This window comes from Nelumbo nucifera, chromosome 4 (genome assembly GCF_055504915.1).
Source record: "Nelumbo nucifera cultivar China Antique chromosome 4, China Antique-T2T, whole genome shotgun sequence".
NCBI classification, from domain to species: domain Eukaryota; kingdom Viridiplantae; phylum Streptophyta; class Magnoliopsida; order Proteales; family Nelumbonaceae; genus Nelumbo; species Nelumbo nucifera.
In genome coordinates this window covers 88,306,521-88,332,639 of record NC_142652.1, presented here as the reverse complement: position 1 = coordinate 88,332,639, position 26,119 = coordinate 88,306,521, and the positions used below count along the sequence as shown (strand labels likewise).

At 39.3% G+C, this 26,119-nt stretch overlaps 1 protein-coding gene across 1 annotated transcript in view; it reads right to left on the bottom strand.

Moving 5' to 3' along the window:
* Window positions 1-25,818, bottom strand: part of LOC104612631 (alpha/beta-Hydrolases superfamily protein) — a 56,398-nt gene extending 30,580 nt beyond the window's left edge. The window contains exons 1-6 of the mRNA XM_010280130.3: window positions 25,455-25,818; window positions 23,558-23,634; window positions 13,008-13,113; window positions 10,290-10,382; window positions 10,123-10,188; window positions 519-664 (exon numbers count right to left, since the gene is read on the bottom strand). Coding sequence (XP_010278432.1) covers window positions 519-664; window positions 10,123-10,188; window positions 10,290-10,382; window positions 13,008-13,113; window positions 23,558-23,634; window positions 25,455-25,652 — 686 coding nt within the window. The 5' untranslated portion in view covers window positions 25,653-25,818. The remainder of the gene's footprint in view (window positions 1-518; window positions 665-10,122; window positions 10,189-10,289; window positions 10,383-13,007; window positions 13,114-23,557; window positions 23,635-25,454) is intronic.
* Between the last annotated feature and the right edge of the window lie 301 nt (window positions 25,819-26,119).

Here is a 26,119-nt window from a genome sequence, read left to right as displayed (position 1 = left end):
AATCTTGTGAAAGGAAGCAAGGGCAGCAGCTATTTGGACAATATGAGAAGAAAGAAATGAAAGGATATTCAAGGATAATGCAGATCCAAGGAAGACAGTGTGGACAGCATAAAAATCATGGTTGCTCATTGGGTAAAAACAATGGATATCTTCCATTTGGTCTCAGTAGATGATATCCTAAGAAATTAGAAAGTAGCACTCTGCTGCAGTGAAAGGTAAAATTCTCATGAAGTGGAAGCCTCCTCAAAATAATAGAATGATGAACTTTGATGGGAGCTCATTGGGGGGGGCAACCTTTAAATGGGTAAAGAGGACAGTGAATGGGATGAATGACTGCTTGGCTAAACCAGGGGTGCATAGGGAACAACTATTTTGGGCTGACTTGTAAATGGGATTTTTGGCTTGTAAAGAATGCCTATTTGTATTAATTTCAGTATCTCACTATGCAATATGCTTTAACTTGAATGAATGAATGAAATCATTTTGCTGATAAAAAAAAAAGAATGGCATTTACCAACCTATAGGCAGTTATAGGAGCTTCTGGATTTGCTTCACTTGGCATTAAATCCATCCCTCGACCTTCTTTTATCATGCTTGAAGCCAAATCAATCATTGCAGCAGTTTCAGGAAGAGTTGCTCTATATTCCCGGTCACTAACTGGAGCCTGAACCAAGCTTAATTTATTTTAGGCAACTTACATCTAAATTCTAAACTAATAGAATTTCTCAAATATACATAAAATTGCAAACTCCCATGCTTGACTAAGAAACAAAGAAATTAGTGGACCAAAAATATATAATAGAAAAAGCGAAGGAACTTTCAAGTTTCCATTTTCTGCCAAATTATTTAACTTTGTGTTCCCATTTACCCTTGGAACTGTACCATTTTTGAGCTTTTGTCCTCATAATGGTACAATAAGAACCATGCTTACTCATCATAAAATGATGATGATGTGAAGCAAAGTGGATATGAAGAGAGATCCACTATAAGATAGACCTCAATCTCTAGCCTGAAATTGCGACACCCCTTTTTCATTATGCTTGATCCAACTTGTTACCACTTGCCAATCCCCTACTAGCAAAATCCTTGCCAAGTTCATTTCCCCTCTAGCAGATAGACCTTCATTGTGTAGGCCCTTCTAAATCTCAGAAATTGGCACCTTAAAACACACTTTAGGAGCATAGTATATGTACTAAGGAAATATATAATCCATGTAGAAGTATATATATTATATAATTCTAATAGAAGAAAACTACCAGTAACTCTGACATAAATTGGATGTCTATTTTGGAGGAATGGATATGTAGAGATACTCGATGTACTGTAGTTCTATGGTCCCTGTTGTACCATAGCATTTATTTTCTTTCTTATCCTTCAGCCCTTCAAGGGCCTCTTTGTAAATACTTATAACTAATAAGATATATAGGCTCTTTGGGGGTGGGCATTGTTTATTCAGCTTGACACGCCTGAAACTCCTGGTGTTCTCTTAACCTAGAAGATTGGCATGGTATCAGAGCAGGCCATATCCTTCAGCTGCTGATTTGTTTAAGTTCTGGGGTGATTAGTGGACTGTTTAAGGAGTGTTTCAATCACTCTCAAATCCTGGTTGAATTTTTTGAAGTGCTGTTTTGGATCAGACGAAGCTGATATCTTTTTTTTTCTGGAAAAGACGCCCAGAAGGTCAGATTTTCTTCTTGTTGTTGACAGTCCTGAAATTGATACAGTCCTGAAACTTACCATTTTAGGACTGAGATTGATACAGCCCTTTTTTTTTGAGATTCTGCAGCAAAACCTCAGTTTTTTTGGTGGAGTATTTGTTGTTGATTTGCTACTGATCTTAGTTGGGTGATTAATCACCGTTTTTTTTTTACTGTTACCCTCTCTTGAAGTCTGCTAACCTTTTTGGACTGTGGGTGTGTTTTGAAATGTCCGAGAAGGCTAATACCATTCCCATAAAGTTCAATGGAACTAACTACAGCATGTAGAAGTTCCATTTTGACTTCTTTGTTGAAGGGAAAGGCCTAGAGGGATATTTGGATGGGAAGATTAAACCAGATGAAACTGATATCAAAGGATATGCACAATGGAAGTTGGATAATGGGAAATTAGTCTCTTGGATACTCAGCTCAATTGTTTCTCATATTGCTATACCCATGAGACAGATGCATACAGCTTATGAGATAAATGCATATTTGAAGAAAGTGTACGATCAATCTAACATGTCCAGACAGTATCAGATTGAATCTGAAGTCTTTTCTTACTGCCAGAGAGATAAGAAGATTCAGGAATATTATGCCAGTTTTATTGATTTGTGGGAAGAGTATGAATTTATCAATACAGATTCTTCAGATCCCATAGAATGCATCAAGTATCTCCAGCGACACTTTGAGAAAAGAAAAGTGAATCAATTCCTATGAGACTTAGAGGCCGGAATATGAGATAATCAGGTCCAACATACTGAGGGACTATTCTAGATCTGGATTCAGTAATGGGGGAATTGTTGAGGGAGGAGACTAGATTTTTAACTGCTGCAAGTTTTGATGGAAAATTAATTGTTTGGGGCAGATACAGCTTTTGTTGTTCATGGAAACAAGAAATCTAGTGCTAAGGACTTCTCCAAAATACAGTGTTATGAGTGCAAGGGTTTGGACACATTGCTTCTCACTGTAAGAAGAAGAATGTCTACATCTATTGTAAGCAGCATGATCACATCATCCCAGACTGTCTAATTAGACCATCTAAAGGTGTTCAGAAGAAGAACCAACCACGTGCATATCAAGTGACTGAGGGCCAAACCACTGATGCTTCCTCTTCCAAGGGTGATTCTTCTACTAAGGGTGAATCTTCTAGATCTCCCGCATCTATGGATGAAATTCGCAACTGGTATCATCTACTATTTCCTCTACTTTTTCTGCCATTGGCCTGTCTGGTGAGTTTTCTGGTTACTGTTCTTCTCAGTCTCAAATTTGGATCATTGATTCCAGAGCAACTAATCATATGACAGGAGCTTATTTTGAACCCCTAGACAGCATACCTAAATCCCATCATAGACATATCATTACCGCCAACGGTGAAAAACTGAATATCATTGGTAGCAATGACATTTCCCTTAAGCTATCATCTACTACCTCCTTTCCTCTTACCAAAACCTTTCCTGTACCTAATCTTACTGCTAATCTAATTTCTGTCGGTCAACTTGTTGATGAAGGATATATACTTACTTTTCCTCATGATGATTGTTTGATTCAAGACTGGTATACTGGGAAGGTGAAAGGGAAGGGGCATAGGTTGGGCCATTTATTTGCATTGGAGTTTGAGAATCCTAAAGCACCAGCATCTTCAGCATATCTTAGTTCGTTTTCTTCTGAATCTATTGTTGGACAAAGAAATAATGTTTGGGATTTATGGCATAAATGCTTGGGACATCCTCATTTTGAAAAGTTGAAATTTTTGTTTGACTCTGGTTCTATTAAAAATAAAATCCTTCTTTAAGTACTTTTGATACCTCATGTGTTTCTTGTTGCTTAAGTAAAAGCCGCACTCTACCCTTTTCTCACACATCTGAACATACCACCTCACCATTTGAGATTATACGTGATGTTTGGACTTCATCTGTTATTTTTCGACTCAAATACAAGCACTTTGTCTTGTTTATTGATGATTTTTTTATAAGTAATAAAGTGATTTATTAAGAATAATTAATATGAGCCAACAAAAATTACATAATAGAGATCCCATAGAAAGGCATGAAATGCTGCCTCAAAAAAACAAAGCAAAATTACAACTGAGCGCAGAATAATTCATTCCTATGCACCCCTTGCTTGGCAAGAAAATCTGCCATCCCATTAGCTGATCTCCTTTCCCACTGAACTCTAACTGTTAAATTGGATGTTAGCCACTTAAATTTGCTCATCACCCCCTATATGACCACACTACAATCCCTAGCTCTTTAGCCACCCAATTACAAGTTTAGAGTCTCCTTCAATGACCAATCTCGTGAAGTTCAAATCTTTTGCTAGTTGTGCTCCTTGTACGACTGCTTGGACCTCTACACTAACTGCATCCCCTACTCCTATTAGGCCAGAAAACAAGGCAACAACCTGACCCTCTGCATTCCTAAACACACCTCCAATACCGGAAGGTCCAGGATTGCCAAGACTGCTACCGTCAAAGTTTAGCTTGATGAAGCCTTCTTCAGGGGCCCTCCAAGCAACAACTGGTTTGTTCTTAACAGAAGAGGATTTTTCAATTACTTCCCAGTTTCTCCACAAGTCAAGCTAGAGAGTTTTTTTTTTATTTATCAATGAAGTCAGCTAGAGAGAATTGTGCAAAGCGTTCTGATGCTTTAGCCCAATTAATGGCTCTGTTTAGCAAACAATCCCAAACAGAATCATCATCCCTCTCTTTATCATTGAAGATTCTATTATTTCTTTCCTCCCAAACTATCCAGACCAAAGCAGCCCTAGCACATCTCCATAAAACTCCCCCTCTTCTCTTAGGCCACCGAAAGCTTGTAGGGTCAAAGAGTCCCCCAATTTGCAACGGCATCGTCCACCTGCAACCATAGAGACCAAAAATCCTCTCCCAAAGCTACACAGTAAAGGGCAAGAAATTAGGAGGTGGTGACAGCTTTATCCATTAGCTTTACAAAGGATACACCAACTTGGGGAAATACTAAGATTGGGTCTTTTCTTTTGTAGGATGTCCAAAGTGTTTATTTTCCCAAGAGAAGCTTCCCAACAAAGAGCTCCAACCTTGGGGTGGGGTGGAGGTGGGGGGATGGGTTTAGACCAAATTTCTTTACAAAAGAAAGATTGAGGGTTAGGGGGTACACAACTAGAAGAAGAAGGAAGCACACGAAAAGATGCCCAAAGAGTTGGGAGTCCAAAATCTAGCATCTGGTTTGGAACGGTCTAAGCAAACCGGGTCAAGGGTTTTAAGAAGCAGAGTGGTTTGGTCTAGCTCAAAGTCTCTCAAATTCCTTCTAAAGCCCATATTCCAACTTAATCCAAAAGACTGAGGGGAAGAACCTTATCTCCAGTACTAGCATCATACCTGATAAGGCTCAAGAAGAGGGGAAGAATGCCATTAATAGCCTTCCACGGAGAGTTCAAAGTAGCCTGCCGAGATACTCCAGCATCCCAACCATTCTCTATGCGTCCATGAATACTCCGGTACTTGCATCTTGTTTATTGATGATTGCACCAGGTATACATGGATTTACCTTCTGAAACATAAATTTGAAGTGTGTCCAACATTTCGGCTTTTTCATACTATGATACGAGTCTAGTTTTAGTTTCATATACATATTCTCCATTTAGATTCAGGGAGAGAATACACTAATGAAGACTTTTAACCTACTTGAGAAGTCACGGGATACAAGTTCAACGAAACTGTCCAGATACACCTCAATAGAATGGATTGGCAAAGCATAAGAATGGTCATGTGCTCAGTGTTGCGAGAACCCTATTGCAAGAATCTCATGCACCTTCTTAATTTTGGGTAGAGGTTGCTAGTACTGTTGTTTTCTTGATTAACTATGTTCCTTCATCAGTTCTTGCTAATATGTCCCCTTTCAGAATCGGTTTGGCCATTCACCAAACTTATCTAGCCTACATGCTTTTGGGTGTCTTTGCTTTGTTCATCTTCCCCCTTGTGAACGTTCCAAGTTATCTGCTCAGTCTATTATGTGTGCCTTTGTGGGATATAGTCCAAATCACAAAGGATTTCTTTGTTATGATCCCTCTACCCATCATATTCGTGTTTCTCGAAATGTTGTTTTCCTTGAGCATATCTCATTTTTTGTTGTTGTTGCAAAGTTATTTGCTCCATCTGTTTCTGTCTTGTAGAATTTTAACTCATAGGATGCTTCTCCTCCTATTGATGTGAAGGACTTTCTCGTCTTCTCTCGCAAAAGATTGTGTGCCCCAGATCCTATGCCTCCAACCCCACTTTCTCCCAGCTTGGATCATCCCCCCACTAATGCTCCTATAAGTGAGATTCCTTCAGATTCTCTTCCTTCCACATCTCCTCATCATTCTTCTCGTATTTCTAGACCCCCTAACCGCTATAGCTTCCCTTCAAGCCATAGTTCTTTCTCTGTTGTGCTATCTGTCACAGATATTCCCCGCTCATATAAGCAAGCCATTACCAGTCCTCATTGGAGAGATGCCATAGATGCAGAAATTCATGCCTTATAGGAGAATGGCACTTGGGATTTGGTAGTTCCTCCCTCATATGCTTCAATTATTAGAATCCATTGGGTTTACACAGTTAAGTTGAAATCAAATGGCTCATTGGACCAGTACAAAACTAGGCTTGTTGCTCAATGCTACACCCAAGAGTATGGCATTGACTATGAGGAGGCATTTGCTCCTATTGCCAAGATTACAACAGTCCATATCCTCCTAGCTTTAACCATTACGCATTCATGGGCCATTCATCAGTTTGATGTGAATAATGCTTTTCTTCATAGCAATTTGAAGGAGACAGCATACATGAAGCCTCCTAGATACAGTGGTGATCCCTCTCTTGTTTGTCGGTTAAAGAAATCCTTATATGGTCTCAAACAATCTCCCCAAGCCTGGTTTGAGAAATTCCGAGATGTTGTAGTGGCTGTTGGCTACAAAGAGTGCCTCTGATTATTCTCCATCCATCAAAGAGCTCAAGGCATTACAATCTTGTTGTATGTAGATGATATGTTATTGGCAGGAGATGATGAAGTTGGAATCCATGAACTTAAGTCTCTTCTCCACAGCTCCTTCCACCTTGGGTTCTATTACTTATTTCTTGGGGCTAGAAGTACATCGTAGCAACCATGGTTACTTTGTTTGTCAGCACAAGTATACATCTGATCTTATTAAGCTTATTGGCCTTACAAACACCAAACAGGTTGATACACCTTTGGAACTCAATGTCAAGATGTTTAAATCTGATGGGACCTTGCTTCTTGATGCTACTCTATATCAGCAGTTGGTTGGGTCTCTCATCTATCTCACCATGACTTGTTCGAACATTTCCCATGCGGTTCAAGTAGTTAGTCAGTTCGTTTTAGCCCCCCACATGACTACTGCCCACCGGATTATCCGTTATGTTCGTGGCACTCTATCTCAGGGACTATTCTTCTCTTCTTCCTCTCCTCTTTAGTTGAGGGCTTATGTTGATGCAGATTGGGAAAATTGTCCTAACACCAAACAGTCTACTACCGGGTGGTGTGCCTTTTTGGGAGACTCTTTTATCTCCTAAAAATGTAAGAAACAACAGATAGTTTCTAAGTCATCTACAGAAGTCGAATACAGGGCTAAGTCATCAGTATGCAATGGGATTGTTTGGCTTTAATTTCTCCTTGCTAATCTTGGTGTTCACCTCCCCACGTCTACTCCTCTCTATGCTGATAACATTAACGCTATCAAGATTGCATCTAATCCAGTGTTTCATGAGAGAACCAAACACATTGAGGTGGATTGTCAGTCTGTCACTTCATTAGGGATCTATTTCTTGCTAGCTCTATTCCCCTTCCTCATATAGCTTTCGACTTACAGACTACCGACATTCTCATGAAGCCTATAACAAGATCTAGACATCTATTTCTTGTGGGCAAACTGATGCTTATGTCTCAACATCAGTTTGAGGGGGAGGGTAGAGAGATACTTGATGTATTGTAGTTCTATAGTCCCTGTTGTACCATAGCATTTATTTTCTTTCTTATCTTTCAACCCTCCAAGGGCCTCTTTGTAATTATTCTTTTTATCTTTAGCTCTTCAAGGGCCTCTTTGTAAATACATATAACTAATAAGATATAGGGCAAACTTCTTAAACTACCCTTACTGTTTAGCCAATTGACTAACTCTACCACCCTTGCTGTTTAACTGTTGTCTTAAACTACCCCTACTATTTCTGACAATGGCCATCGCCGTTAAATCCATAACAAAAAAGACAAAATGTCCTTTTTGCCCTTAAAAGAAAAACAGGAGCTTCAATTTGTCCTACTTCTTCACTGTTAATAGACTTGTTCAAGCAATCCTATTCCAGATTGTTTCTTTGCAAGGTGAATTATCTGATTGTTGTCGATCCCAAGAGGGAAATCATCAAACATCAAAACCGAAGAAGTGAACATTGAAGAGATACGCTACTTCCCCATAAGAGTTGCAGCAGAAAAGAGGGCTAAAGGCTTCTTGGGGGCTGAATCCTTCTCCATCTTTTTCTTCTTGCATCTATCACGGCCTCCGTCCTAGTCACTTATAATCTGGCAAGCAAGGCGATGAAGTTGCGGTGGCTGATGGCGAAGGTGACTGAAAGTGGAAAGATTTTGAGCAGTGGAGGAGGTGGTGAAGGTGACTACTAGTTTGCTTAGCGCGATTTGGCGGGAAACTTTCGGATGTTATGCTGGCCGGATTGGTGGGAGAGAGGATGACCTCAAGGGAGAGATGAGAGAAGTAGAGGATTGGGATTTGGAGACTTGATGGGGAGAGGATGAAGGCAACATTGCCCTTGGAAAGACTGATTGTAAATTGCAGGGAGGCAGTTGTGGATAGCTAGGGCTTGGAGGATTCAGTACCAAGGAGGAAGAGGAGATGGGTGTGCTTCTTCTTCAGGCGGAGAGTAGGCTAACAAGACTCCCAGCTCCTCTGGTACTGCTGGTGGTTACAATGTGGTGACAATGCCTTCTTCTAGGGGGAAGATTAGGACTGAGAAAGAGAAGTGGCAGAATTTCTCAACCGACATGGAGTTCAAAGAGACACAGAGACAGCTGGGACAAAGTGGGACAACGGGTGAATTTAGGAAGGTTTATGAATGGGAAACAGGTGGTGAAAGAACAAGGAAGAGTTACTTTCTATAGGAGAACAGGAACTCTCTCGTCCTTTGTAACATGTACCTCTGTAAGCTGGGATAGTAGCCGATCCACCAGCCTACAGGATCCAAATTGACGTCCCTGACTTGATCAGTCTCCTCTCCTCTCCACAAACAGAAATTTCTTATGAAGCCCATCATGTTAGGCCACTAACCCTGCAATGCCTCCGTCATCATTGGAGATGAAGATAGCATTCGTCAACCGCCATGAAGGAAAGCTTTTGTGGTGGCCGTCATGCCCGGTTGCTTGACCTTGCTGCAACCACCCAAATAAAATTCAATTCACCAAAATGAAAGAAAAAAGCAAAATCTTCCTTTGGTTGAAAAAGATTGTTTTTGGTTACAGCTATAACAGTTAAAATGAGAGTGACGGAGACGGGTTCGAGCAAATAGGTGAGCTTCCGTAGGCAGTTCCATTTGATACACCACCATAAATTGTAGTGGGTGGTGCACCAGTGGGAGAAGAAAACTGAAACAGGGGCGGCTGTTGATGCTCCATAAAATAGGGGATCAGCCCTTTTGATAAATGCCGGTGACCAGGGGCAGCCATTGATGCACCGTAAAATAGGGTTTTGATGGAAGAGGGATGGTGATTCTTATCCGACTTACAGAAGAGGGATGAAGGGTAATATTGGGTTTTAAAAAAAATTATGTGTTGTCATATGTGTACAGATTTTGAAGGAACATTAACGGACATTAATGGTAGGGGTAGAGCTAGTCAATTGCCAGAAAACTTAGGGATACTTTAAGACAATAGTTAAATAGTAAGGGTAGACTTAGTCAATTAGATAAACAGTAGGGGTAGTTTAAGAAGTTTGCCTATGATATAATAGGCTCTTTGGGGGTGGGGGTCGATTGTTCAGCATAACACCCCTGAAACTCCTGGTGTTCTCTTAACCTAGAAGGTTGACAAGATATACAAGTATATACAAAAGATCCTTCTATGCAAAGACTAGAATGCATTTCCACTCTTAGTATGTAAAGCTATTAGTATGTAGTTCATTCAAAATTCTCTTTATTATCATTGGAAAAATAAAAAGGAAAAATACCAATAATGAAAAACCTCGGTAAGGACAGTTCAAACCTAATTAAAACTACAAATTTGTCATCACTATCACAATCACATGCTATACACCTAGAGTATTAATACTAACAATATCATGCTGCCAAAGAACTAACTATTAGCTTCAATTTGGACTAGTTTCATCTAATTTAGTAGCAAGAAATGTATAAAATTAAAAATATGAATTACCTACATTGGGCAAATTTTACCTGCAAAATGGCTGCACGAACTGCTCTGGAACATGCTGCATTTGTACGCATGTAGTGAACAATATCCTACATTTGTTTTCATTCAAGATTGAAGTTACTTCGTCAGGAAGTTCAACAAAAAAGTGCCAAATTTTAATTTGCCATTGCTCCATAACACAACTATTCACCTGACAGCCAGTACTGTGCCCAAGTAACACCACACCTTCAGAATCTTCCTTGTTGATAAAATACCCAATTAGTTGATCAAGTTCTTGGGCATCCTTCAAGAACACATAGGGCAAGAATATCTTGAGTTAGTGAAGAAAATAACCATATGTACCAGCACACAGCTTAGAAAAGGTATAGTGTTATCCTACAATAAGAAAGATATAAAGACAAAGAAGACAAGAAAAACATTATATGACCTCCCAACCAATTCATTCCAAGTAAAAGGTAAATTCACCCACTAGATTACTAGATTTAAACACAAAAAAATGTTGGGATAAAAAAATTATTACAGGTGCAGGTAAAGCATACAACACTAGTCCAACCATGTTATGGAAGAAGAACAGGAAAAGAAATTGAAATACAACTAGAGCTAAACCAGAATGCTCTCTCAGAATAAGCAAGCCAACAGACAACTCCTTTAGCAAGCTAATCTTTCATTACTTTGACATAACTTAGAGTGGACACTGCTACACCTACTTTTTTCATTTGCTTAGAAATTATAATCTTGAAGTCCCTAGAACTTTTCTGTACCCAAAAGCCAAGACATGATTCCACCATCTAAATTATATATGCTAAAGCTGAGATCCTCAGATGGGTTTCTTTCTCATCAACATGGCTACCACCTTTGCCCATAAATAGGGTTTTCAACACTTGCCATGTGGGCAATGGGTCCACATCAAACAATCCATTTAAATTAGTCCATATGATAAGTTTCTTAATCCAAATCAAAACAGGGATAGTAATCCAACCATCTTTCTTTTGATTCAATGTTGTGGATACGAGTACATTGCAAATCTCCTCAAGAAACAATGTTTTATCCCAGAGGAGTCCCTCTCTTTCTAAAACTCTTTTAGGCCTAAATAAAGATTAAGAAATTCTTTTGTTTCAGATTTCTTAGAAAATTGAAACTAATTAAAAAGTCACAACTATAATTCATTATAAGTTTCCAAACAGAGGCTGATGATATTTTAAATATATGTGCTGAAATTTTTTTTTTTATTTTTCAGGCATTAAAACAAATAGTTCCCAAGTGCTGAGTACAGGGCCATTTGCTAATGCTATTACTGCAATCCTATCACAAAAGAAAGGATACTTTTATAATCAAAAAGAAGAAATGACAACATTTCATATTAGAGAAGCTTTAATCTCCAAAAGTAGAATTTTTCCCCTCACATAATCATCAGAAGCTGACAAAAGAACATATTATGAAGAACTGGAAGGAAGTGGCTTCTTCTAACTGTCATCGGGCCGAGATGAGGCCTTTATGGTCTCCACCAGCTAATATTTTTTTAAGTTAAAGTTTGATGGAAGTGGTGCAGGTAACCCAGGTCCTTCCAGAATTGGTGAGGTGTTTAGTAATAAGGAAAGCAAAGTTATTGGCTTATTTTCTGGTCCAATTGGTGCAGGAGACTCATTGAGAGTCGAAATTCTGGCTGTGATGGAAGGAGTGCAAAAGGCAAAGGAAATAAGTACGAAAAATCTGATTATAGAAGGTGACTTGAAGCTGAGATTTAAAAAAGGTTACCTCTCCTCTGTTATGTATTCTTATTAATTAATGAAATTCTGTTATTGATCCAAAAAAAAAACTGTCATTGCTACAAGGACCAATGTTTGGCTACTCTCTATGCCTAAACCAGGCAGATCAATCAAAAAGAATGCCTAAACCAGGTGGTGCGGTGGTGGTAGTAAGAGTCTCCTATCAAGTAGTGGTGGTAGTAAGAGTCTTCTATCAAGCAGTGGTGGGATGATCTCTTTAGATGGTGACCATGCACTTATATCTACAGCATTTGAGAGGCAAGATCCTTCTCATCAACGATGAATAGCTTGTTCAGATAGACACCAGCATCTACCAATGCTTTTACAGATAATCTTGCAAGCAGTGTCTTGAAAATTGTAATCCTGTCGTAAATCGCAGAGAATGTTGAATTGAATTGAATTGTGAATTGTATCATAAATCATAAGATTATTTGTCTTTTACCAACTTATCAAAAAACTAAATTCAATATACAAAAAGGCTAAATATTATATAGAAAAGTGATTTTACACTATTTTAAGTCCATATATACCATATATGTACCTAAAGCAATAGAATTTACCACTTGTACAATAGAAGCCTAAGTGTAAAATCCACAAGACACGTGTAACGCATGTGCATTTCCACTAAGGCTATATCTTACATTTAAGTGTAAAATCCACATGACATTTCTACTTTCTAAATTCGCATGCCTTTTGGCCTTCCCTCTTTCTAAAGCCTTTAACCTAAACCATACCCCCCTTATTGGTGGTTCTGTCAATGGCTACCATTTCATATGCTGTAATGTACAAAATATTGAAACATTTCTTATTTTAACAACCCACCAAAACACACAGAAACAACAAAGAGACATGAATAAATAGTGTGCTAATGAACTTTCTAGGTTCCAAAATGTAGAGTATATGTTTTTCTTTCTCTTCCTTTTATCTATGTATAAATTTGTATAGAGATTAAATGCTGAAAAGCAAGACCAGTACATTTGCACCACCATATAGAAAATTCTTTTTTGTGTACTTTTATTTTCTCTATATACACAACAACAACAACATAGATTTTAACCATCTTAAAAGAAATGATCTAGTGCACAATCCACATTTCTTCCAAATGCACCAATAAGATTTGACTGAAAAGCATGAAACACTACTTGCTGTAAGCTGGAGGTGCCATATCCAATGTAAGAAGATGACAGCAACAGTTGCACCAAGGACCATTTTTCTTTCTCCAAAGCAATTGACAGAGGTTCCAAGTACCTGCAAAATAATAGAAAACATCAATCAAATTTAAGAATCTTAATAAGCATGAACTACCATCCAGTCTTGAAGAATGTATTTATAATTATTGTTGCTTTACTATTAATCCTACATGCACTTGTAACCAAAACCATGCTTAAAATATGCCTGGGTAAAGGTGATGCAACAGAATAATGGGTACTAAAAGTCTTTTTTTCACTTTTTCCCTTTCAATTAGTATGGACTGCAGACCTCTGCTAGAAAATTGCCGGCATATGATGGAAACACTTTTCCGTAATGTCTAAAATAAGACACTTCTATAAGCAATCTAATAACTCAGCTCAACTTAACAATTCCATAGTTTTCACAGTGCCAAGGTGAGACTAGGTGACAGGGGGTACCATGTCGCTCACCTAGCTGATGGATTTTTTTGAATAAAAACCATGAATCCTAGGGTAATTCCCTAGGTTCCATAGAAAGCAGCAATCATCTTTCACTAGTAATTGTCTATAATCTTCATAAAAAATGTACAAACTTCATTTAAAACATAAAAAAATCAACATATTCATTAAAAATAAAGAAAAGAAATTTCAGAAATAGAGGGGTTGAGCCCCTATAGATAATGATCAATAATTCAATATGTGTTGGTTGGACAAAATTTTGAGTTCTTCCTTATCAGTTCAGGTTTTCAAGTCTTTGAGGGTTCAAGACTGAATAAAAATAATAAAAAGTAGCTAGTATTTTAACTTACAAACTGACTAATTTACTTCAATAATATATGATTTATTATTATACTCTCAACAAATTAAGAATATAGATGTGTGGAGGAATTGGTTAGCAGTGGCTAATTGTTCATCCAAAAAAACTAAAGTGAGCATGGCTTGGGAACCCCCTCCTGAAAGATTCTTGAAGCTGAATTTCGATGGGAGCAGTCTTGGTAATCCTGGTCCGTCAGGGGTGGGAGGGGTACTGAGGAATGAGAGTGGGAATGTGGTCCTTATTTTCTCAGGACCCATAGGAGCTGGAAACTCTACTATGGCGGAACTTGCTGCCGCTATCCAGGGAGTACAATTAGCAGTGCAGATAGGTGTGGAACAGATAATAATAGAAGGGGACTCCAAGGTAGTAGTGGGCTGGCTACAAAATCCGGAATCTGTTGTGTGGTGTTTTAAGAATGAAATTAAAAAGTTCAACTGCCTAATAAGAAGCTTGACTGTAAGAATACAATGGGTGGGGAGGTCAGCAAACTCTATGGCTGATGGTCTTGCAAAGCAAAGGGTAAATAGGGAAAGTTTGTATTGGGCTCAATTGTAGACTGAATCTGTCTTCTATCTTTTGTCTTTATTCCTACTGGTAGGAGAGGATGCAGCTCGTGCCTCTCCAAAGGAAACTTGTAACTGTACTAGTTTTTTATTAATGAAATTGATCATTTTTAATTATCAAAAAAAACAAATTAAGAATATAAAAGTATATAATAGCACCATGTACAAAATACCTTTGCAACTAAGCAAGGCAACCCTCCATAGCCCAAAGTACTCTTGGGCTCCTTGTCAATCCCTTACAAGTTGTGTTGCATGCTTACTAGCAAGATCTTTGAATGGAATTGCTCTAAAGATCTTGATACCTCATAGGCCAAACTTAGAGGGGCCATTAAGCTTGTGAATTTGCATTTTAAGCCCTACCAAAACAGCTACATCACCACTCGTATGCTTGGGGAAATAATAAAGACCTAATACAGTTAATGCATAATCAAGGTAAACCCCAAGAACTCTGCTGAAGTCAACATGCAATCTATGATCATTTTTGGTTTTCCATCTCATCAGGGAATCAAGACAAACTCCTTGGTGAGTTCCTGATATTCAAGCACAACTTCAATATAATTTATCCTATTAAAACTTGAGAAAGCTTTAACAGGATTTTTTTTTTTGGTGAAAGAGAAATCTTTAATAGGATTTGGTAGCTAGAGCTACTCCTAGAGTTACTTCTGATCATTGTCCCATTAAACTAGGACAAGAGCCTTTTAGGTGTGGCCCTCGAGCCTTAAAGTTTGAAAACATGTGGTTGACACCTTGATTTTGTGAAGAAGATCGAGGAGTGGTGAAGGGAAGATATAAATGGGGTGAAGTGGAAAGGGATGAGATTCCACAAAAAGTTGAAAAGTTTGAGAACAAATTTAAAAGAGTGGAATAGAAACCATTTTGGGAGATTAGAAGAACTGAAATCATCTCTGTCAATCCAGATAGAGGAGTTGGATACAAAAGAGTCCCAAAGAACCATGAATTTGTAGGAACAAGAATTGAGATGGAAGTTGAATAGGGAGTTAGAAGAGGTACTACTGCGAGAAGAAATCTCTTGGAGGCAGAAATCTAGATGCAAATGGATTAAGGAAGGAGATGGAAATACTAAATTCTTCCATGAGATGGCCAATGGGAGGAGGAGGAAAAATCTGGTGACTAAAGTTGACGTGGATGGAGTGGTACATGAGTCTCAAGAGGAGATAGCCAATTGTTTTGTTGCCCACTTCAAATCTATCCTTAGGAGGCCTTTAGGTAATAGAGTAGTGATGGAAGGTGTTACTTGGCAGAAACTTTCTGAAGAAAATAAAGGATGGCTAGAAAGGAACTTTGAGATGGAGGAAATTAGGCAAGCCGTTTTCTCAATGGATAGATCTAAGGCACTGGGGCCAAATGGTTTTACTACGGCTTTCTTTCAAGACTGTTGGAATATAGTTAAAGAAGACTTGTTTGAGGTTTTCAGAGAGTTCGAGGATAGTTCAATAATAAGTCATGGAGTTAATGATACTTTTCTAGCTCTGGGTCCTAAGAAGAAAAAGGCCAAACATTCAAAAAACTTTAGACCTATCAATCTGGTGACCAGCATCTACAAGATTCTAGCTAAGGTCTTGTCATTCAGGATCAAAAAGGTGCTCCCATCTATCATTATCCAAGCTCAAGGTGTCTTTATTCAGGGGAGACAAATAATTGATCAAATCTTAATAGCAAATGAATGTGTGGAGAAGATGAGAAGATCAAGTAATCAAGGTTTTGTATGTAAATTAGATCTTGAGAAGGCCTATGATCTAGTGGATTGGAGTTTCTTGCTAGAGGTGCTTAGGAAGTGTGGTTTTGGGGATAGATTGTGTGAAAGGATTAGCGGCCGCATTACATCCTACCATTACTCTATTTTAGTCAATGGGGTAGTCAATGATTTCTTCCCAACTTGTAAGAGCCTAAGACAAGGTGATCCATTGTCCCCCCTTCTTATTCACTTTGGTTATTGATGCTTTTATTAAACTTTTATCAGAAGCATATAGGATTGGGTCAATAAGAGGGTGGAGAGTTGGTAAAAATAGAGTTCTGGTAACTCACCTTCAGTTTGCAAACGACATTATAATTTTTTGTGAGGGTGGTGACCTAGTAAAAGTGAGAAATTTGAAGAACCTTTTTTTTTTTTGAGAGTGCCTCTAATTTGAAAATCAACTTTGAGAAGAGTTGTGTTGTTGGACTAAACTTGGATCTATGTGCTAACCCAAAGGACAGCCAATTATGGAGTCCTGTGGTGGATAAGTTTGAGAAAAGGTTGGCAGCCTAGAAGAAGAATTACATTTCTTTGGGAGGCAGAGTAACCTTAATCAAAGCAAGACTTGCCAACCTGCCAATCTACTTTCTGTCGGTCTTTAGAATACCAAACAGGGAAGCTAAGAGGATTGAAAAACTGATGACGGATTTCTTGTGGGAGACAAGGGAAGAAAAAAAGGATCATTTGATTAGATGGGAAGTGGTGAACCGAAATAAAAAAGAAGGGGGTTTAGGGCTAGGGAAGTTAATTAGTAAGAATGAAGCTCTTCTAGGCAAGTAGCTTTGGAGGTGGCCACTGGAAAGAGAGAGTTTATGGCATGAGGTGGTGGCCAATATTCATGGTGGTTCTGAGACAAGTTGGGATGTTGGGGTTTCTCAACAGGCTTTGCTCACATCACCTTGGAAGGCAATTTTTGGCATTCTCCCTAAATTCCTCAACTTTGTAAGGTTTGATGTCTACTCTAGTAATTTTATTCTTTTTTGAGAGATATTTGGGTAGGCACTCAACCTCTAAAAGATCGTTTCCCCTCTCTCTACTCTATCTCCCTTTTTAAAAAGAAGCCAGTCTCAAGGTTTCTTTCACCCCTAGTTCTCCCTTTGACTCTAAATTGGGACTTTGGGTTTCGTATAGGTCTAAAGGATGAACTTGCATGTGTTTTTGAACTCTTGCTTCTTCTGGACTCTGTTTGTTTGGACCTTTCTCAACTTGATTGAAGAATTTGGTCTCTAACTCTAAATGATTCCTTCATCTATGCTTCTTTCTTCAAGTCCCTTTGTTCTACCCCTTCCTCTTCGGTTTTCCTTGCCAAAGAATTTTGGTCTAGGCCCATCCCTCCTAAAATAGTTGTTTTTGCTAGGAAACTTTCTATGGTAAGATCAACACTATGGCTAACCTGCAAAAGAAGAGACCTTATCTTTGTTTGTCCCTAAATTGGTGTGTTTTATGTAAGGAACATGATGAGAATTGCTACCACTCTAATATTTGGAATTGGGTCTTTATGCATTTGACATAAAATAGATTGGTAAGCCCATCTAGCCCTGGTGACTTATCAACTGCCAACATAGATATGGCCACTTTAATTTCCTCCTCCGAAAAGGGTCTCTCGATGAGATAGGACTGCTCTTCATTCAACTGTTTAAAAGGAAGGCCTCTTGGAAAGGGTTTGATAGGCCAATTCTCTTTATAGAGGTTTTTATAGAAATTAGTAGCCATTACCTTTAATTCAGCATCAGATTCCCCCAATCTGCCCTCCCGCTCCAGCTTACTGATTAAAGAAACTCTTGCTCTGGCATTTGCCATTTTATAAAAAAATGAGTGTTTTTATCCCCCTCTTTTAACCAGGCCACTTTAGCTTTTTGCCTCCACTTGATTTCTTCTTTTACTGCCATACTTGATTTTTGCTTGAGACCTCTTCATTTTGCTTTCATCAGTTAAAGGACCTACTTCTTCTGCAACATCAATTTCCTTAATAAGACCTAACAAAGCTCTCTTTTCAGTTTCAGAATTCAAATTATTGTCCGCTTTCCAGATTTTCAGCCTCTTCTTAACTGCACCAAGTTTGTTTGCCAAAATGAAAGAGCTAGTACCCGCCACCTACAAATCATTCCATACAGTCTTCAACAAGAGAATAATCTTCTCATCTTCAAACCAGGCATTCTCAAACTTGAAGGGTGCACTGGTTTTTCCTCTAAATCTACAGACCAGCTGAATTGGGCAAATGATCTGAGACAGGCCTAGGGGGAGCAATCTGCCTAAAATCAGGAAAAAATTCTTCCCAATTTGAGGACACCAAAAACCTGTCCAATCTCACCAGGGTGGGAATGTCTTGATTGTTAGTCCAAGTAAATTGGCTACCCTGAAGAGGGAAGTCAATCAGCTCAAATCTATTGATGAAATCAGCAAATTGAAGCATCCCTCTTGACCTCCTACCATTGGTTTTTTTTTCTGCAGCAGCTAGAATGACATTGAAGTCTCCACCAATGACCCATGGATAAGATAGATTACCCCTCACTTCAACCAATTCTTTCCAAAAATCCTCCCGAAGATTTCCCTCTGTCAGACCGTAGACATTTGTGACTTGACAAATATTACCATCAAGAAGTTTCAAAATTAATAAGACTGAGAATCCCCCAACATGAGCAGAAATTAAACTGCAGATAGAAGGATCCCAAAGACTCAACAACCCCCCGGCACTTCCCACAGCCAATTTAGCTTTCCATCTGACCTCTCCCTCCCCCCAAATACTTCTTGCTATTGCAGCATCTACATAATCCAATTTAGTTTCTTGCAGCATGATAACCTTCGAACCTGACCTCTTCAGAGAAGCACACACCACAACTCTCCTCCTTCCCGACCCCAGCCCTCTTACATTCCAAGACAGAAATTTTAAATCCATGATGAGAACAAAAAAAACAAACCACCCCCCAAATTACTCCCCCCCCCCCACCGATCCCTCACTACTACCGGCCTTATCATTTAACCCCCTGGTCAACCTCATCATCTCTCTACTCCTCTTCGAATTCTTACTTCCTTTCTTTGTTGTCAGATTCCCTCTCTCTAAGATAACTCGCTATTCAATCCCCTCCAGATATTTAATTGTTTCCTCCTCCATCCCCTCCATTGAAACTTCTAAAAATTTCCCTAATCCCAAGAGCTTCGACGAAACCCAAGTAGAGGAACTAGGAAGATTGGACAACATACCTCCCTGGAACAGTAATTCAGGATTCTTTTCTTTGATATTACCCAACTGCGCTGGACTACCATCCACTTTCCTTGAATCGAAATCACTTCCCCACCCCCCTCCTGTGGAGAAAGTTGATAAGGCTTCTCCCTCCTTTCTTCGAACTGCTCGTTGGAATCCACCATTGCAATTGGATCGGCTTCAACCGAGTTTTCCACCCTCGCCAGTGCAAGTTGAAAGCGATCTAGGCGACTTCCCTCCAAGAAATTTGAAACATCCTTTCATTGAGAACTAGGGGGGTTGACCCTGGACGATTCACACATCGGCACCACCATTCAGCTCCACCAGCAAGGGTGCCTACTCACGACCCTGGTTGTCCCAATTGAACTCGGTCCTCTTTGGAGGCTAACTGAATCAACCAGGTTTGTTTTGGTTCAGGTGACACGGGTCATCCCTATGGAAGAGGGGCCTGGGCTCACTATTTGCTCTGGGCCCACCCCCACTGTTTAAGGCCTGCGGTGTACCCCTATCCGGATTTAGACGGTCCATGTTCTGCGTCTGAGAATTCATTAACTCTTGTTGGCCCAAGCACTGCTCAATACCTTGGGACTGTCTTAATGTCTTTTGACTTTCCAGCGCACTTTGCTCCATGGGAGCCACGTGCATCACCACTATGCACTGCTTTATTAGCTCCTTTAATTCATCAAGTCCCAAGCTCCACCCATTTGTCTCAAGGCAAGAATAAGGACCGTCTCCTTCACTCTTCTTCCTACTCCGCCCATCCTGGCCCTCCAAGTCCTCCAAGATCAGATGGCTAGGATTAGAGCTAACTCTTTCTCCTTCCCCATCTTCACCAACAGCCGGAGAAGTCGTCGGTGACTGGAATTCTGGAAGACAAACATTCTGGTTCGTTTGATGCTACAGGTTTTCTCCAACATCCTCCAGAACAAGGGTTCTTGAAATCTCCGATTCCCATTCTCTTTCTCTGTGGGACTTCTCTCCTCCCCAATCCTCCCGTTTCCATCGGCTCACAGACGGTAGAATCTCAGGCCATATTTGAACTGAAAACAGAGCTTCTCCCACAGCGATCTCCACTTTGTTCGGAATAGAGTCTCCCCTGCGCACCTTCATTCTCACCCATTCACACGTTACTACCTCTGAAGGAGAATCATCAGCCTCAATGAAACCCCCACACACATCTCCTATAGCTCTGATAACACTTGGACACCAAAGCAGGAGGGGAAGGCCAAATACCCTTACCCAAATCAATTCTTGATAATCCAAAACTGAGTCAGGCTCCAGGTAGATACATCCCGCACTTGCACCCCACCAGTCAAACAGGAGAAAATTATTCCCCATCCGCCATGGACCATTTTGTAATATCCACTCTGCATCAGCTCTCGAGGAACATATGAAAAGGAATAAATCGTCAGCCATTTTCTTCACCCTTACTCCCCCCACCTCCTTCCATAATCTGCACGCCCAAGTTTCCACCTCATTAACTCCCATTCCCCATCTAAATCTTCCCACCAGGCAGTTACACAGGAAGCTCCTTCTCTCTTCAACTGGTTGGGACTTGGGACTCTGTCACTACTATCACTCTATCTTCCAATTTTTTCAACTCCGAAGAGCCAAATCCAGGCCATGCACCTGTAGACACTGCTTTGCTGTATGAAAAATTAACTCTCGCCCTCACATCCTCCCCTTCTCTTCAATACCAGTTATTCACTTCCCATCTCCTCATCCCTCCAGGAGACTTCTTAGAATGGGCTTTACAAAGCATCAATACCAACAAAATTTCCTCCACTACCTGGTAAAAGAAGCCAGCGGAATATCCCCAGTCGGATCTCAAAGGTTGCTCAATGAAGATTCAGGGAAGAAACCATCGTCGGAATCAATCATAGTTCGCCAGAATATCCCCATAAAATAGGCTGGTAAGCCCATTTCTTTTTATTGCTCTGATTTCTGGTGGAAAGTGTAACAGCTTATATGTTTTTGAGCTGAATAAAATTACTTTACCTTTTCCAAAAAAAAATGTTATTTGGGTATAGGTGGAACTTGCCCTCTGAAGTAATTCTGCTTTTTGATCCATCTACTTTTGGGTGGTCAACTAAGAGAGGGAAACTAATGTGGAAGTGCATCAGAGCATCCACTTTGTAGACTATTTGGGAGGAAATGAATGCTAGAATATTCCAAGAAAATGAAAGAAGAATAAAAAAAGTAAAGGTATGTATTTTGACAAGGACAGGCTGAAAACTTCAGATTTGTTTAGGGATTACTCCTTTGATGATCTTTGGAAAAGTTGGATAGAGGTGGCTTCCACAACCTCCAAAAAGAATAGATTAAAAGCAGTTTGGAAACCTCCTAAAGAGGGTGTGGTAAAGTTGAATTTTGATGGGAGTAGTCAAGGTAACCCAGGACCTTCAGGGATAGGAGGGATCTTAAGAGATAAGGACAGCAACATCCTATCCCTAGTTTCAGGTCCAATGGGATCTAGCGGTTCTACAAGGGCTGAGATACTGGCTGCGGAAAAAGGAATACAGGTTGCCAACCAACTAGGAGTGGAAGATTTGATAGTCGAGGGAGACTCTAAGGTAGTAGTGGGCTGGTTGTTGAATCCAGATACAGTATTTTGGGGATACAAGGATCTTCTCAAGAAAGTTAAGTGGCTCACAAGGAACATGTCAGTCAGTTTTCAGTGGGTTAGCAGATCGAAAAATGCTATGGCTGATTCTTTGGCTAAACAAGGGGTCTCAAGGGCTGGATTATTTTGGGCTACCTTATGATTGTATCCTGTTAAGAGTGTGGTTATGTTCTCATCTCTAAGGGGAGGTAACATCTTGTGCCTCCTCTTAGGGTGAATGTATACTTCCTTCCTTAAGTAATAAAATCATTATTCATTTATCAAAAAAAAAAAAAAACTTGAGAGGCTTGCACTTCAGTATCTCTGCCCACATGATGGCCACGGCATGTTCAATTTCCACATGACCTGGCTGGTATCACCAATTAATAATAATAGGCATTCAAAACTATCCTCTTTGTCACCTTAAGAGAGAAATTTTCTAGAATAGACCTTCCAGCATGTCCCTAGAAACCTTTCACACATCAAACACACAATTAGCAAATCACCAGTTTTAAATTTACAAAATAATGAATTGATTATTAGTTTGACCTTGAAGCCGTAAAGATCTGAACAACTTCAACTTTGCACCTTCCAGATTGAGAGGTCTCCATACTATGCACAAAAGTAAGGAACCCCATTCTAGAAACCCCAAACCCACTGAACTGGTGTTCGAACTTATGTGGAACCCACAAGGATCCCTAGAATATTTAGTAAACTTACTTTTTCTAATACCTTACTGTTTTCAGAGATTCATTCTTAGAAATTCATTAGGTCTGGAGAGATACAAATGATCTCCAAATTGGTATTGAGTGATTAAAGATTTCTAATGGGGCCCCATGGATGCTGTTGCATCCAATTAGAGAGGTTGAATTGCTGGCCTCTAGAATGAACAACTGTTCACATAGGCTCTTAGTTCAGCCAGCAAACTTGATTATGACTGAACGGAAAGTAAAGTTCATAGGGGTATTTTATATTGTGGACAGGCCTACCAACAACATTGGTTTTCTTGCTTCAATTATTTTGTTTTCCTTGCCCCATGTGCTTTAAGCATTCTGGAGGCAACATGAATTTAATTGGAACAGTCTTTCAACATATTGGTGCACATAAGGCATTTATAATAGTCAAAAAAAGAATAACCATTATTTGGAAGAGAAGTACCTAAATGCAAGGTTTTTATATTTAAGGCAAAAGCATGCAGCCATATCATAGAGGCAACTATTTAACTAGATTATCTTTCTTTATATTTCTTCTCTTTTCATCAATTGAGGTTGGGAGGACTACCATATTAGTTGGGATTCCCGGGCATTCCTTTTTCTACATATTAGGATATTGACTATGCAAAAACATACTCAGTTGCTAGAAAACCACCAGTTAGTTCAATGTACAAAATGATGATAATGGAAGGAAAGGGGGAGTCCCAGTACATGGAATATAGAAACTATCCAAAAACAATTGCAAATGCAAACTCAGTTGCTAGAAAACCACTAGTTAGTTCAATGTACAAAATGATGATAATAGAACAAAAGGGGGAGACCAAGTACATGGAATATGCTAACTATAAAAAAAAAATCGCAAAAACATACTCAGTTGCTAGAAAACCATCAGTTAATCCACCAATAAAAATGACTTGCTGTTTGAAGTCACCCGTTTTGAATGCAACCTGTTCAACAAAGAAAAACATTAATTACAAACTCATATCTATGACTCCATAACCTGCTTGCAAGGACCAATATGTTTTTCCTTTAGAAATAAGTGATGGATGAGGTTGGATGCTGAACAACCTAACAAAGACTAATCAATGATATTTGGTAAATGGTAACTGCTTTAGCAAACAATTCTACAAACTCCTCCAACTACTTGAAATTAAGGCATTAACAAATACACCTTGCTCATGCTCACCCCCCCCCAAACTGAAATGAAAATAAAATTTTCTCCACAACCCATAATATATTTAACAGAATTCACCATGGTTTTCAAAACCGGACTGGACCGGACAGTCAGACCGGAAAAACCGGGAACTGGTCAGGTGACCGGTTTCCGTTTTTCCCCAAAACCAGATTTTCTCCAAAAACCGTTGTCTTTGGTCAGAAAACCGCTGACACGGGCGGTTAACTGTTCGAACAGTTTTGACCTCCTTTTTTTTGTCAGAACGGGCCGACCGTTCGACCTGGTAACCGGACCCCAGACCGGTTCGGTCTCCGGGTTGGTTTTAAAAGCCATGGAATTCACTACCATTAGGAAGCAACCACAACTTTATGTTGTCCAATGATAGAATCCAACGGAAAAAGAAAAATAGAAACAAACAGATCCTAGGGTCCCAAGGCTTAAGGCTCTTAGGGGTGCAAATGGATAGGATCACGATTTGACCCGATCTGAGATCCAATCCTATTTGGTCGAATTCGAATCACCCTTGTTTGGGTCTTCGGATCAGATAATAGGATCCAATCAGAAATCGGATCGGATCAGATTCGGATCCCCCCTATCCGATCCGAGAATATCCAATCCGATATATGTTATATATTTATAAATACAAATATATAATGCATATATATATATATGTGTGTGTTATTTATTTATTTATAAATATATTATTTATATTGTATTTTTATAAATTTGTTATATTATTTTTTTATAAAAACGTGTATATATATGACGAAAATAATTAAAAATTACTTGTACTTTTGTTTTTACTTTATTTAAATTGGTATATTTTATTTTTCTTTTAATAATTTATTAATTGTTAAAGAAAACAAGTCAGATTGGATCAGATCCAATGATCCGAATTACCAATATGATTTGAATTCAAATCAAGGCCTATCAGATCCGACCAAATCAGATCCGGCATGAACAGTGTCGAATTGGACTAGGATATACCCTGATTCGAATATGATCCGATCCCTTTGCATCCCTATAATGCTCTTAAAAACTAAAAGTAATTAATAAATTAAAGGTATTTAAGTCTTGTAAAATTGATCATTTGAAGGCTTTTTATTTTCATACTGAACACATACGAATATGCCACTATTGGGATCACAACCTTAATAACGATCTTCTAAAATCTCACACCAAACTGATGGAATTATTTTAATACAATGCAATTTCCAGTTTTCTACCATATCAATCAATGCAATCGAGTTTAGTTTGCAGCCTTGAACCAGCTGATCAAGTAATTCTAATTCAAATAACGAAACCCAATAACCCATGAACCACGTGAGGGAAAAATAGTTCTTGGTCGAGCAAAGAACAAACTATAATCCTCCCTCTGAGTTCTCCATATTGAATGACCAAATCTATTATTTTAGTCATCCCATGAGCAAGCATTCTATCATCGTCATGGTTAGAAAAATAGCATTGTTTAGAGCATCTAAATATCAAAATCACACTCCACAAATTAACATAACGCGAACTTGGAAACCAATTGTCCGAACTCCGAAGCGGAAAAAAGAAGAAAGAAAAAGAGAGGAGCAATCATGAGCAGACCTGTACGGGTTTGGGCCCGTACTTAAATAGAACGCCTCGTAACTGATTATTCTTCCGCTTCAAAGAACCACTTCCATCGGCTGCATTTGAGTTGTTGGACATGTTAGGGTTTCCAGGGTTACCAGAGCGGCTGCGAACAAGGTTAGAGAACCACGAAGTAGAGGGAGAAGGAGAGACCGATGCAGTAGAAGAATTCATTAGAGAGACTCCGATACAAACATCATCAAAAGTAGTTTTCCTATGATCTCTTTGTTTTTTAATGTTCTTAGCCTCTTCGGATCAAATTGCTGGCAAAACAGCGAGCAAGGTCGGAACTCGGAAGGTCCCTCTCCCCACTACTCTTTGGCTTCAACTGACTGACATATCTGTAATTTGTAAAGTAATTAAAATTAAAATTACTGCTTCCGAGCTTGAGTCTTCTGACGGCCTAGTCTCAACTCAGTATCAGCGTTGTCAGACTCAGATCGGACATTGACCCGATTTGCCAACTGGACCACGGACCTGGCAATCCAGACATCCGGCTCGACTATACTAAGGTGGCGTTCGGTAGTGTGTTCATCTCGTGGATGAACCATTTCGGTCCATGCCACGGGGTGAATTCACCGTTCTATTGGTTATGGATGGGAGGGATTGGTCTACAATATATCGTGGACCATCCCCGTCCA